Here is a 15,137-nt window from a genome sequence, read left to right as displayed (position 1 = left end):
ACTCCCACATCAAACACTTTTGGGGCAAGGTCACACATGCTGAGGCTCTCAAGGAAGCTGAATGAATTGTAGGTTGTCTGTTTTCGAGTGAAAGTATAAGCTTACATCTAGACTAGTTTAAGGAAGAGCACATTAAATTGTATGGCGAGCATGGTGTTCTGTCGTCACTGAAGAAGAAGTCAGGTAAGGTATATGGACTTCTCCGAGAGCTTTCCAGTGATGGTGATGACGAGAGTGGTGATGACAAGCCGGAAGAGTCGGAGGTGTATCCACAGTTGCCATGGTTGAGGGTGTTCCACCTCTATCTTAACTCACGTACTTCAGTTCCCGATAACATGTCTATCATCCAATGGTGGGGGGTAAGTATTATTTCATGTGAACTGTATTATTACTGATGTAGCTTAATATTGTAGGTAAATGGTCAGCAGTACCCTGTTTGGGCCTCTCTCGCTCGTGATCACTTGTCCATCATGGCCACTTCTGTTTTGAGTGAGAGAGCATTTTCTGCTGCTGCTCTGACTGTCACGAAGCATTGCAACTGCTTGAAGGGTGATATAGTTGAAGCAATTCAAGTACTTCATATGATGTATAAACATGATCTAATCTTTTAAGAGGCCCCTCTTTCTTCAGCTGTAGAATTAGCATTGGAGGAACTGGATGATAGAGAGGAGGGTGGCTGTGATAACAACATCATACTGTCAGGTGAATCAGATGTTGAGGATTAGGTCTCTAATTGATTAGGGTAGTGAAATAAAATCTTCATCTTACCTTAGAAGCCCTGGCCCAGGCCTGAGCCAAGCCTGAGCCAGGCCCTAGCCCTCTAAAGCCAGGCCCAAGCCCTGGCTTTCAGGCCAGGTCAGGCCCGAAGCATCACTACGAGTCTCCTGGTGGTTTACCCCCTGTGAATTTTTTTCCTGTAGGAGCGGACCTATTTGAGGTAAGTCTATCATAGCTGGCCCAGGACACACATAGGATCCTGCTACAGTAACAAAAACATAGAAATCACATTTTTGATACTTTTGATGTTTTCAGTATCTTACTCTTGCATAAATAATATAACCTGTACATATATCTTATCATAGTATATATACTTGCTTTTTGTGACAAGGATCAGCTCAAAATAGGTCAGAGGTTTGAGTTAGTGTGAATGCTTGCTATTTCTACTGATAAGAAGTCCACACTTTGAATACATCTAAATTTAATGATCAGACACCTGGAGTAGATTTCAAGTATACTCAATATTATAGGCCTAAATGTACAGAACAATCCAACAAGAATTGAGTCCTGAGGAAGTGAAATAGATAAGAAATTGAGTGTGGGAAAGTTCAAAGACCCAAAACATCGAAAATGGTCAGTTGAGCAATAGTAGCACTTTAATGCTAGGTCAACTCAGATATACACCACATCCCTTCCACCACCCTTCAACCTCAGGGCAGTATGTAGTATAGGTTCCTTCAGTAGTCTAAAATGTATCCTACATATTGTTAATGAAATATTTGACCTGTATCATATATAAATGTAACTTTGTGTGAAAAGATGTCAATTGTCACTTTTCACACATATGTGATTTTACTTGTCATTCAGTCAGTCCTCGATGGATCTTTCTAAATCTTCAAATCTATCATCTGGAGCATATACAGGACATATCCCAGGTCTTTGATCACTTATCACAGGCTTGATTACTATGTAGGCTTCTTATCAGTAGAAAAAGCCCCTGTACATCATATATCACATTTGCACCCTATGTAGGGCTGATCCTTGGCACAAACTATATTTGTGAATGTAGCACTGATCATATATAAGCAGGTCTGGTCATTTATGCAAGTATAAGGGACTAAAAAAAATCAAAAGTGTCAAAAATGTGATTTTCTATGTTTTTGTTCCTGTAGCAGGATCTTATGTGTGTCTGTGTGTCTTGGGCCAGCTATATGACGCCTGGACTGACATTCAAGTCCTTTACATGCCTATGGTGCCAAATCTTCGTGCCTCTGTATCCCTCCTATCTCTGAATGACAATGTTAATGATGATAGCGGCTGTCCGACATTAAACCTGAATTCCAGTAATGCGGAAGATTTCCCACTGCTTCTTCCTCTTCCTTTGCAAATCTATAATGTCGGGGCATGCAATCAAAAAATGCTCGAGATGGAATGGTCCCTGCAACACATGCAAGCCAATGATGCTCTCAACGAGTGTCATTCACACATCCGAGTTCGTCGCCAGTTATATCAGTACAAGACCCAGCATGTACGTGGACAAGGTGCAAGCGCACACGCATGGAAGACGCTAGACACCATTAAAGAATGCCTAATGTCAAGCCACGCGAAGTATGCAAGCGCCCACAAGGCACTGGTTTCCCTTGCCCCTTCCTTTGTATTGCGCAGGCTGGGAGCAGAAATTGCAACCCTTGAAAAAGGCTCACCTGAGACCTATAGGAGACTTCGGGGGTCAGACCCAAGGGACAGCCATTATGTCGTGGATTTGGTTGACGCACGGTATATCCACCAATGACAACAAGGGACTGCAAGACTGTAAGTAATGTAATTTAATTGTCTTTAACTATTACTGATCTAGCCTGAGGATAGCGCTCTGCGTGGAATTGTGCAAGGCCCATGCACGTCACAACAGGTGGTCGGAAGAAATCCACCTATTGTTGGAAGAAATGCAACATGTTCTGAAATTCTTGGACTGGCAAGCCGAGCAGTGGGACTCACGAGGATCATCTGACATGCAGCCAAATGAGGAGGAGGGATTTATAGCTTATGCTTGCCGGCAAGCTCACACTCGTCGCAGGCTAGCAGCCATCTTCAAAGAGAGCTGGAGGAAAGTCCCTGATCTCGTTGCCTCAGGTTTAAATAATAATTTACTTGTCGAAGAGGATGATGGACCATCTCTTAATGAGCTGCATTGCGAAAACATTGACGATGCATGAGATAGGTAGTATGTACAATACCGAAGTTATGAAAATATGAACCATGTGCCTTAGAACTTCTGTGGGGTATGCAAAGTTACAAAAAGGTTTGAGAAGTTGTAGCTTTCACAGCGCATCTGCGTGGCCTGCAGAATATTGACGGCGTCCTTGCATATCTTTCTATTTTTCTTGGCTTATTCATCAGACTTTCTCACTAGCTGACTGATCATGTTTGTAATCATGTCATGTGAAAGGGAAATAATCTGATTTGTAAAGATTCAGCCTGACTCATCATGTTTTATCATTGATTCGTCATGGTTTATAAGACTTGTAACTGCATTTATAATCTATTTAGTAACCAGGATGACTGAGCTCACCAAAAGGCTTGGTTTGTAAGCAAAATCTTACCAATCCATGAGATGACTCATACCTTTGATTCATCATGCTTTGTACGATAACACTGTATTTATAATGTACTTAGTAAACAAGAGTAAGATAAACTTCCCACTTTAAACCTATCACCAAGTTTGAGAGTGATCAGGCAAGACATAGTTAAAGTGAAGGTGAAGTAAGACTAAGATAAACTTCTACTCTAAACCTATCCCACTATAGTGAGGGTGCAAGTAACATTTCAACAAAGTAACTTTGAGTTATAAGAGCCCATAGGGAGGTGGTCTATAAATAATGAGGTTACTCACTATTACTATTTTGACTGAGCTAAGCTCCACATATACTTAACAAATACTTCTTTCTTTTACAGGAAGAGACACACAAAACAGAAGAACACAACAAAATAGAAACAGACTTTCATAGGTTGAAACATGACCTACTAGGGTGAAACACAGATACATTTCTATATAGTTTCTTCAAATAAAGGAGGTAACTTGTTTTCTCTTTGACCACCCACAAACAACATGTTATCAACTGAGAAGTAGAAAATCCATTGACCGTGAATTTGAGGAGCTGGCAACTTGTAGTCTTATGAAAGTGTAGTTGTGATTGTCACTGCATTTTTACATGCCTCTATATAAGACCCTCAAGTAAGAAGACACCAGAATGGATTGGACTTCTTCTCCAGGTAGGCGCAATATTTTTTAATTCCCAGGTATGGGAAAATAAAGCAGCATCACTATTGTTAAACAGCAGATCACCAATGAATCCAGTGAGCTGCTGCAACTCTGCAATGGATTGTTGGACCTGTTCCAAAGTATTGGTAGGCCAAAAGAAGGCCAGAGGTGGGATTAGAGAAGACTACATAGAGGTCATCCTGGCCAATCTCCTTGGATGACAATCCTTCGGTGATGTGACTTGTTTCATGGCTCTTTCAAAATATGTTTCAATGCACTTTCATTGTATTTCATGAATATGAAAAATTTTAATATGAATCCCACTATTGATTTATTACAAATTATACAATATAAAGTTACAGGCAGCTTCTAATATAACACTACTGAGTAAGTTTTAACTCAATGAAGCTAGATGCAATGTTGCTTGGCCAGAGTCATCTCAACTAACATCTGATTTGCCTGCTGTGGGCAATAGTCAGATACATATTTTCATTCCAACAATTTTTCAGAAAATGAAACCCTAATGTGTCAATGGAAGGTGGTGTAAAGAAGTCAAGGTTACTGATTCCACCAAAGTAAGATATCATCAACTTCTTTCAATACTTCTGACATTGAAGAAAGCTCAAGATAGTCAACTGTGGTGTCATGAAACTCTTGTTTGTTGAATTCATCATCAATGATACACCATGATCCGGAGCTCAATAATGCAAATCTTAGCTAAGTGCTCTAATCAGCAAAACATGCAGGTACTGTGAGTGAAGTAGGTCTGTACCTGAATAGATACATAAGCTGTGGCTTGAGGTTAAATAGATTGCATATTTAGTAGTGTTAAAACATCATGCTGAGTGTGACACTCATGGCTGTTCCTTCTGGGGGTGGAATAAGTCACCAAGTCAACAGGTTATTCCTTATCTGTGGAACTCAGAGAGGTGAATAGGTGTTTAAATGTCTGTAGACTGGTTTCAGTATAGCCTCTATAATGCATATTAAGCCTACCTTTATGAATAGATCACCTTTAAACAGATCGTTCATAGGGTTCAGAGGGTCATAGCATCCATCCTTGTACAAGAATGAAGGCCAAGAGCAAGCAGTCATGCAAAAATCAGGATGGTAGTCTCAAATGGAGGCTCATACAGCCTCTGCTTGGTTCCAGGTCATCCTGAGCACATCCACTGTGAGCTCGGGATGCATGTTGATGTCTTTGAGAGTTTAGTCAATGAGCTCTGTGCTCTTGATCATATAGATTTGTGAGATATTTCACTCAAAGAGCAACTAGTCATCTTCCTTTACTCTTGTGTGATATGTGAGCCAAATCCTGGTATAATGACAAGCTGCATGCTGGATTTCATCTCACTCTCCTTCTGACCATAACTAGATGTTCCAAGCCACCTTACTCTAAAGATCTCCAACATCATCAGCAAGTTTGGCTTGCAGTTGCTGCTGTTATCATTTTTATCCAGATACAAGTCATCAACATAACATGAAAGCCAGGTCCTTAGCAGCACAAGACCCAGTAGAACTTAGAAGAGATCAACACCTTTTTTACCAATCTTATCTTAGTGAAATCAGTAATGACAGAAATAAACTTCAAGGAGCCGACATACAATGTAGCTGCATAATAAATTATAAGTAAGTAGACATATAGGCCCCCAAAAACTGGGGCCCAATGCAGAAATAAATGGAGGTCAATATAAATGGATAGATAGTGTATACCATCATAAATGGGCAAATCTGACTGTATCATATCATGCTGCTATCACAAATTAGAAAGCCTGTGTGTGTGAAGAAATAATTGATGAGAGGAGTTCTATTAATCAATATAAGAGTGTTGGAGGAATATGTAATTTTTTAGCATGAGGAAGTTATATATATATATGCATTATAGAAAACATCAAATACAAAAAACTTATAAGTACAATGAATGTGTAGCTTCAATATTGATGCCGAAACCACTGATCCCAAATATGGAATTGATGGAGACATCGGGGATGCTTTCAAATTGTGAGTAACATACTTTAAGATTAATGTTATGTGCCTGACAGGCTGTGTAGGCACATTTTTCATTCTCACAACAAATTGGGAAGAGATGAGATTGGGAACAATTTCAGATACGGCATGGGGAGATTACATGACAGGACAGAAACCTTTCCTAATCATTCCAGTCTATGGTTTGCTTTTGGTGTTGGTTAAGATCATGTTTGGAGTCAATGTAGAGCTGGTCAGCTGGGGTAATAAGTTGGCAACTAGCATGTTGGTCACTTCCATATCCCTAATGGGATTAGGTATGTGCACTCTCAATTTCTAAATATAGTAAAAATGCTTAAATTATGTAACTTCTCTTGGCCCTTGGCTACTTCATCCAAAAGTGGTTGACGGCCCAAAGGGTGCAGGTAAGCAATTTATCAATATTATTGTTGTGTTATTTTTGTAATTGGCTAATTTACAGGAGTTGTCACACTCAAGAAGGAAGTGGATAGCATTTTAATGCATACAAGCTTATCCATATATTTTGGTTTGTATATCGGTCATCATATATTTCGTCGCAGTCTTGTATCAAAAAGGTTTTGGTTGATCAGTTTATGAAGAAAGGCCCCAAATATATGTTTGTTCATTCTCATTACAATTGTAAAAAATGCTAGGTATCCTCATTGAACTGAATAGTGTAAAGATAAAAATTAAATCTGAATGTTTTGAATAGGCTATATAACACCAGAGATTGAAAGAATATTATGCATAAAATGAGATTGGAAAATTGTGTATGGTAGTTTATTTATTATTGAACGAAGTCAAAAATATTAAAATTCTCCTACAGTAGTTTCAAGTACTGCTCAAATCATTATTTGAAATATTTAATTGTTTTTTATATCTTACTACAAAGTCAACCTTTTGAATGTCGGAGACTATCATCCTCGAAAGAGCCTGCTTAGTGGACATACTTCAAGTCTAGACATAGAAAGATGGCTCGTCAATCTTAAAGCAATAACTACTTAGCTTATGATAAGTACTTGTCAGTGTAGACCATAGCTTCACTGAGGTTAAATCTGAAAGCTGTGTCAAGGCAACTCAAAGTCACTCTTGAAGTTCATGGAATATTGCATGTACACAACTAGTTCAATCTACATATAATGGACATTAGAGAGTGTATGATGAAAACAAAAAAAGGACTTACCAGTGAGTAGATGAAGGGTTCATTGGTACAAGTGCCAAGACCTTCAGCTACGTCAAGCACCTCACCTAAACATCTGAAGAGTAAAATATAAAACTTGAGTTTTCTTAGGGTGCCTTTGGTGCTCAGAGACCAAGACCCACAAGTTAACAGCGGATGGTAATGGATCAGAGCTTAGGTGTCTGAAAGTGTCCCACTGTGGAGAGCCATGTGTAGTGCTTTAATAGTTTCTGAACTGTTTTGCTTGTTGTCATTATATCTGTCTTATTTTTTACACTATCACTCAATATCATATAGTTGGGACAATTGTAATTAGTATATTTTTCATTCAATCCTTTTGTCTATATATTCTATATTAGTCTAGGCATACTTGCTTATATTCATATTCTTTGTTGTGATAGTCTTATTTGAGTCCCAGTCTCCTGCCTAGCGTTAAGTTGTTTAAGGAGTTGTGACACCAAATTTTGAAGTTTGAAAATGAAGCAATATAGTTGTTTTTTAGGATTTAATATACATATAGCATTGTGATAATGTACTCATTAGCAAATCTAGGAGAACATCCCAGGACATTCTTATATTATCATACATAATAATAAAATATTACTCTAGTGAAAATCACAGAGGTAAGCCTTTAAAAGAAATTAAATATCAGCTGGTAACTAATTAGGTTGGATTAGAAGTTTCAAAGAGAGTCAGGGTCACTTTAAGTGCACATATGAAGTCATAAAGCTGACTAGATGGCAGAAAAAATATTATGGCCAAATTATTTTTGACTTGAATCTATCCAGTATTTGAATGAAATGTAGTATTTCTTGAGCAAGAACACTCTTATATTACTTGACTTGACTTAAACTCTTCATTATGTCTGAAATTTTAAACAGTTACATTTTATCCTATCTTCACTTGCTAACTCATGTCACTAAGTCTAACTAACACACAGACACTGTCCTAATGATATCTCTATTAGGACTTAGTATAGAAATCTGAGTTTGTATACATAGTGTAATATGTAGGATGTCTGCACAATTATTTGTGAAGCCTGTGAAGAAAGAATAGGCACTGTTTTCTTTGTAGCAGAATTACCACTAGTGGGTGTGGATAATATAAGCAATAATCTATTAGCCTTCCTGCATACTGTCTTGACTCTCTTCATGTAGATTGAAACTGAACACCAACATGGAAAACTGTTCAGTTGCAATGTTGAGTTGTTTAGCAGCTAAAAGTTTTGATGAGTTGAGTCCTAATCCTCTAGCTGGCTTATGCATGGCAGTCTTACCCCTTGTCTTTGAAGGACAATTGGTTGTCATATAAGTAATGGTCAGAAGAAAGAGCCAACAATCGAAAATGTGCATTGATTTGTTAAATTTGTGACTTGTATTTCACATAGGTAATAAAACACATCTGAACATATAAACTGGGAGCTATTAAAAAGTATGGCAGTCTGATGATGAAGTGATTTAGCGAGCAAACATAAATATATCTAAATGTTACAGGCTGGTGCAACATGCTAGTAAGTTCACACTAACATCTCTTTACAATCTATTCATCACATTAGGGCATGTGCGGGTTATGAAACCACGAAGTATAGGTCTTTTCTATCCAAGATTTACACTGTGCATTTCTCATATCATAGCCATTAGTTATTATATGCTAGTCAAGTGCAAATTATGATAGTCTGAAATGGAGGGACATCATTCTGTTTAGATTGCATGATAACCTGCAAATACACAAGCTTATCAATGTTGCCTCTGAACCTTTATATATATAAATTTGGCTATTTCAAACTTGAGTTGATTATCATAATATATCCAGTTGTCCAAGGCTTAAGAGGTATAGGGAGGTGGAGATGCATCTGAGTAAATAAAATAACATCACCATCATATGAGGGAATCTCCTTTCATATATCATGTAGGGAAAGTGCTTTTGGCATTTCAAATAAAAAGTCATGGATCACATCCCTGTACTATCTATAAGATAAATTATGAGTAATAATAGCCACTCACAAATAGAGATACACAAGGACAGACTAGACATGGATGGAAATAATAGTTTTTTGGAGGGTATGAGTGTGTCTGATGTGTCAGGTACAGTGGATCTAATGATTTCAGGTATTGAGTTCATCAGGTTATGTGTAGATAGCATCAGGTATGATGAGAAATGATTGGGTAGTGGTCTAGACTTATTGTGAGATTAGACCATACTTGTGTTTTTTTAGTGAAAGTAACTAGAACCTGAATATGACAGATGGTCTAAGCATTTGCAGAGTACATAACTAGCACACCCAGGGCTTGAGACATTGTGCAAGCTAGTAGTGATATTGGCTGGAAGACCTTTCCTACAAATATTATTACTATTAATACCAGTGGAAAAGAGGTCCATGAAGTGGTGAACACTGAGTACAAAACAACATGTTTATATAAAAAATTGGTCCTGCTCCCTACTTGAGGCAACTGCTCCTCCCTTTTTACTATCTTTTATATAGCTTTGTTTCTTCTGAAATCTCCTTTTACATGATCATTTGAGTTGAACATTTTTAATAGATGATCAGCAAGATGATCTTTTGGCTTGATAGGACCATTTTATAACCTCTGATCTAAAGTATCTTTTGAAACTTAATGCAAATTGCTCCATCAGTGAGGCATTTCACCTTGGTGTGTGAAAATAACTGCCAAAAAATCTTGCTTAACTGTAGAAATATAAGCACAATCTGATGAATCTATTGAAGCCATAGACAATTTTCTTCTCTTTATGAAAGCCTACATTATACCTAAGATCAGGACTACTTTTGAAGAACATGACTCTGTTCAATGGAAATATATTTTACAGTGTGCTTTGGTACTAAACAGTGATGATCTACTGGTCTTTCCTTATCATTTTACAGTCAATATATGTGTACTTAGACTGTTTAAATGTAACCACAAGTTTCATCTGAGTCTTTATAGGTGACCTATTCTTTACTATTGCTGCTAAAGAAGCTGGGTCAGGTATCATTTATCTTGACTGAAATGATGATCAAGCTATCTATGCATGTGTTTGACATTGATGAGTGATGCTTCTCATTCAACAAGCTCTTGCCGTACATTACCACTACACTGAATGTCTATCATCCGCTAGTACCTGGCTTAATGATCTTGTCCACCACATATATGCTATCAGCCTTCCAAAGGAGGATGATTTCCTTATTATCATGATGTTCGATACAATGACTGATGACCTCCCTCATATACACAACCACATCGCCGATACCCTAGCCACCAGTACTTCCAGCACTGCCTGCGGCCCATCAAATATCTCTTCCTGACACAATATTAAACAACAACTCATCAACATTGAGAAATCAAAGGGATCTACTATGAAACATTGGGTCTGAAGAAAATAGGGTGATGTGTGGGAAAGTGCAGGTCTGATGACACTACTGCAAATATTGATCATATAGTATTCCTCTTTCCTTTATACTCTCATCATTATTGAACACTTAGTGTGTGACACCAGCCTTTGCTCAATTTTTTCGTCATTGAATGTGTAGTGTTTGGCACAAGCATCTGCCCAGTCTTTTCGTTATTGAACACATATCATTTGACACTCAGCCTGTTCAAATGAATCATCAAACACGTAGCGTTTGACACATAGCCTTTGCTCAATCTTTTTGTCATTGAATGTGTAGTGTGTGACACGAGCCTCTGCCCAGTCTTTTTGTCATTGAACACATATTGTTTGACACTCAGCCCTGTTCAAATATTTCTGAATTGTCGAAGGAAATAAGCAGATAGCATCAGGATCTGATGCAAGGAGTCAAGATAAAGGAATGGCAAGGGTTCAGGTTGTAAGGAGCAGGTAACCAGGTATACTGGGCAAGGTCTCAAGGTCTCATAGACCAATTGTATTAGGGAATTTCCCTCTACAGAAAGGTAAGGTGATTGTGAGGAGACCATGCATGCAAGAAGTTGAGAAGAGTAGTATTGAAGGTGTAAGATAATGGTAAGAGCAAGAATGGTAATGTGAGTGCCAACACACCCCCTGGCCAAGGTATCATTCAATTGCAAAGTCTCGTGCAGCCCATAGGGTTGATTCCTTCGCATATTTGACGCAAAGACTTTCCTTCAGTAGCAATCCCCTTGGGACGAGCATTTATACTCGCACTCATCCAGATCAGTAGTCTACACCAACAGGCAACACAGAATCACTTTCACTCATCGCATTGAAAAGGAGTTCGGTCTTCAAATCAAGTAAGTTCATTTAAGTTTGTCAGTCATGGTGTGTATCTGATGGAAGACACAGACGATGCAAACTTTCTGACATCAGGAAGCGACTCAGTATTGAGAGCATACAGAAAAATGTCAGCTCTACAGCCAAGGAGCAAACACAAGCTGTCATTGATGCTAAATGCCATGATCTCGCTGGGAAGTGTGGTGTTGCACAAGTTTGTCAAAGGTTAGCCAACCAAGGCACCTTAGTGAAATGGTCAGTTTTGTATATTCTTCCATACTATTTACAAAATCAACTACATTAAATTCAACAGTGATGAACTCAGGCAGATTCTTCATGATCACATTGATGCTGAGTTTAATGCACAATGTGTAGGGTCAAAAGATGCAATCGATCGTGTGCCATTAAACTGCCTCAGGCCATGGCATCAGCAACATACTGATGGTCATGAGAAGCTTTTTGCTCAGGCTCTGAGGATGGGAGACATAACTTTGCCAATTTATGCATTCAAGGATCAGTTCTCGACTTTCGTTCCTTACATGTGTTACTTGCCTAATGTGAGGCTTTCAAATGTCATTGGACATGTATTTCTTGATCTTGTTGGGGAGTATAGCTGTGCGTGTACTTTTATCCACAACTAGTGTTTGTGCTCACCAGCGTGGTCCTAGGTGTACCTATCCAACTCATGACAGATAAAAGGGTTCTGAGGTTGGTGACATGGTCTGTTGCCAGGAGCATTTATGGTAAGGACCTCTTTGTATTTTTTATGCAAATATTAACTTCTGTATTCATCAGTGTGCATGCTGCTCCTAAGTTTGCTCTAGATCAATGGCCTGCATCAAGACAAGTGCAGAGCAAACACAACACACTGATTGAAGGGTTTTGACATTGGAAGCAGGACAGCAAAGGTCACAGCATATGTCAGGGACTTGTTACGGCATTGCAAACAGTTGCAGAGCTGAAGGGAGATGTTGCAGAATGGTCAACAGAGTTTGCTGCTACCCAATGTGAGCTCGCAGAAAGTGTGTCACAAATGCTGCAGCTGAGGCAGGCATGGACTTGGGAGGCATCGGAGATTTCTGTAACTGCTGAGCAGTGGAGAGCACAGTGGGTTCATGCCGGCAATCAGTTGCGAGAGTGTTGTCAGAAGGTTCGTGCACTGAAAATGTGACTGCGCAGATCTGCAGAGCATAGCATTAATGCTTCATTCATGCAACACAAAACACATGCCTTCAAGCTGCTGCATAAGGGTGTTTACTCCGCAGAAACACACTCACTCACATGATTCCTGGTGCATGCAGGGTGTTCACAGGAATCTGTTGGAAGGGTTATCAATAAAATCATGCAACTTGCAGGTGAAACCTCAAACCGTGTGATGAGCTCATGTAGAAAAGGGTAAGAAACACCAGGTGATGAAACTGCAAACTAGTGCTGCCGCGGTCCAGTCCAGAACCACAGTTCAAACCAGACTTTTGGTCTGGTTCTCCTTGGTCCAGTCCATGGTTCTCGCATCAGCCAGAACCGGACCGGAAGATGGTTCTTGGTTCTTGGTCATCCTGAACTGTTCTGAACTGTGGCTTCGACATCATTTGCCTCGATGTCAAGCTGACCTTCAGGATTTGCACTTGATTGGTTGGTCAGGCTGCCTTTTAGCCTTTTTGAATGTAAGTACCAACTATTCAGACTGCATTTCCCACCCACTGACATATGTTTTACTATGTTGCAGCTATCTCTGTCTATACATCTTCCTCGATAGTTATGATTCTCCACCGGCTTTCCACATTGCCTGATCTCCTGGAATATCATCGTTCTTGGGTGCACAGGTGTTATCTTCCTGTTCCATGTACAAAATGGGGTCCCAACAATGAATCTGTGAGTTATCTCCCTCAACATGTCTCATGACTCATGCGCACTGAATTCTGATGGCTCCTTCAAGGATGCCTCAGATATTGTATTTTACAATGATCCCGATGATCACGCACCATTGCCACAGGTCCCACAGAAAAACGCCTTCACTGCTCTGCTCCAATCTGGACGCACACCAGTGCTAACTGTGGCTGGTTCCCGACATTCTACTCGCACATCAAGGCCCTCCGCTCATGTTCAGGATGCTGACAATGTGTCCTCAAGCACAAGGAAGCACGCATTATCCAGCGCCACTGATCCTCCAGCACCGAAGAAAGCCGCCACCATACATTTTTTGTCGCCTCTGGACACTGATGACCCTACCCAAGAAGGGTCATTTTATGAAGACTTTGTTCCATGCCCAGACAGCAACGATGATGATGAAGCCAAATCTGGGAATGGAGATGATGCCTCTCAGACGATGGTACATATCTCTCTCTACATTCATTGCTTCTTAACTAACACTCGTGTTTAGGTCTCCAAAAGTGAACATACAGCAGATCTCCATACCATATTCACTCACACCTCTGATGGGTGGGTCTGCAACTTGTGCAAGTAAGGTTTAAGTTTTTGATCTATTTTTCAATTGTTTCTCACTTTGTGTAAGGGCCGCTGGTGAACCTAGCCAAAAGCACATATTCCGTGGTGGCACCTCAATGTTGTGGACACATGTTGTTCGCAACAAGAAAACTCATTTCCAGGTATACAAACAATGGTGTGAGGCAGGGGGCATTATAATGCACCCTCGTGCAATCCCACCCAGCAAAGATCTCGTGGAGATGCAAATGACTCTCGATGCCAGCCTTGTCTCGAGGCCGCCTGCATTTACCAAGGACGGCCTACTGGAATACATCATGGAGCTCATTGTGACTAAAGACGAGGCCATCCAGCTAATAGACAAGCCAGCATTTTGATGTTTGCTGCAGTATGCACGTCCATCTCTTACCAAAAAAGATATCCCACATCGCATGAAGTTGACAGATACCATCAAGGCTCGAGCAACCTCTATTGTTCAAACTATCAAGGAACGTCTGGCGGTATGTTTTTTTCTAATTATATTGTGACTAGTTCTTCAAAACATTTTGGTAGCATGTTGACAGCGCAGTTTCCATGACATTTGACTTGTGGACATCAATTATTGGTGAACCATTTTTTTTTCCATCAGTAGCAATACATTTGGAACCCTCCCAACAAGCCGCTGCAGTGGGAGTTGAAAAACGAGCAGCTTGATTTCAGCCGCGTCGAAGGCAACCACAGTGGCCATAACATTGGTCACATACTTATTGAGACCATAGATAGGTTCAGCATTCACAAGAAGGTGAGTTTTTTTTTTAATTTTTCACATTGACATTAGACTAACTTTACTTGTATGTACAGGTTGGATGGATGACATCGGATAATACCTCAAACAATGACACAGCCATGAAAGAAGTGGCGAAGGTCATTAACAAGGACAGCACTCATTGGCTTCTGGGTTCTCGCTGCATCCGATGTCAAGAACACATCCTCAATCTCACTGCACATCACTTTGTTGACACAGTCGCACCCACCCCTCAAGCAGCATTACTCAAAAAGATCTGTGGCACTATTGATAGTGGTGATGAGACTGACATTGACAGCTTGACCGAACAGCTCGCTACACTGGAGGATGATCCCAAGGCTATAACTGAGGATGGGTTTGATGTTGGGGATACCGTTGGAAAGGCACTTGCTCTCATTGAACAGGTGAAGTCTTAGTTTTCGTCTTTGAGTTGTTTTCTGATACGAAATTTAGATTCACAAATCCCCACAAGCCCACACTTTCTTGAAGAAGTCCTGTGAGGAGGAGGGCATCCCCGTTTGCGAGATCTTGGCCTGGGTGAGAATGTGCTGGGTGTCTCTCTT

At 39.9% G+C, this 15,137-nt stretch overlaps 4 protein-coding genes across 4 annotated transcripts; 3 read left to right on the top strand and 1 right to left on the bottom strand.

Annotated features, from left to right (window-relative positions):
• Positions 1–1,960: 1,960 nt before the first annotated feature.
• On the top strand, positions 1,961–2,930 carry DEU56DRAFT_752886 (uncharacterized protein; the record flags this gene model as incomplete). Its single annotated transcript, XM_041349667.1, has 3 exons — positions 1,961–2,258; positions 2,383–2,529; positions 2,584–2,930. 3 exons carry the CDS (start codon positions 1,961–1,963, stop codon positions 2,928–2,930), a joined length of 792 nt encoding a protein of 263 aa, XP_041212409.1.
• Positions 2,931–4,534: 1,604 nt separating this feature from the next.
• On the bottom strand, positions 4,535–4,693 carry DEU56DRAFT_729529 (uncharacterized protein; the record flags this gene model as incomplete). The annotated part of the gene is made up of 1 exon (XM_041348104.1): positions 4,535–4,693. A coding segment is annotated over one exon (159 nt), but the record flags the coding sequence as incomplete, so codon positions are not given.
• A 1,247-nt stretch (positions 4,694–5,940) lies between these two features.
• Positions 5,941–6,718, top strand: DEU56DRAFT_752885 (uncharacterized protein; the record flags this gene model as incomplete). The annotated part of the gene is made up of 5 exons (XM_041349666.1): positions 5,941–5,977; positions 6,019–6,258; positions 6,343–6,366; positions 6,423–6,488; positions 6,675–6,718. The coding sequence occupies 5 exons, from the start codon at positions 5,941–5,943 to the stop codon at positions 6,716–6,718; spliced, it is 411 nt and encodes a 136-aa protein (XP_041212407.1).
• Positions 6,719–11,722: 5,004 nt separating this feature from the next.
• Positions 11,723–11,959, top strand: DEU56DRAFT_690506 (uncharacterized protein; the record flags this gene model as incomplete). The annotated part of the gene is made up of 1 exon (XM_041347118.1): positions 11,723–11,959. A coding segment is annotated over one exon (237 nt), but the record flags the coding sequence as incomplete, so codon positions are not given.
• Positions 11,960–15,137: the final 3,178 nt, after the last annotated feature.

The sequence above is a fragment of the Suillus clintonianus genome (assembly GCF_016758775.1).
Source record: "Suillus clintonianus strain FC179 chromosome Unknown DEU56scaffold_11, whole genome shotgun sequence".
NCBI lineage: Eukaryota > Fungi > Basidiomycota > Agaricomycetes > Boletales > Suillaceae > Suillus > Suillus clintonianus.
The sequence above is the reverse complement of the archived record's forward strand: the minus strand, read 5'-3'. Positions and strand labels throughout refer to the sequence as shown.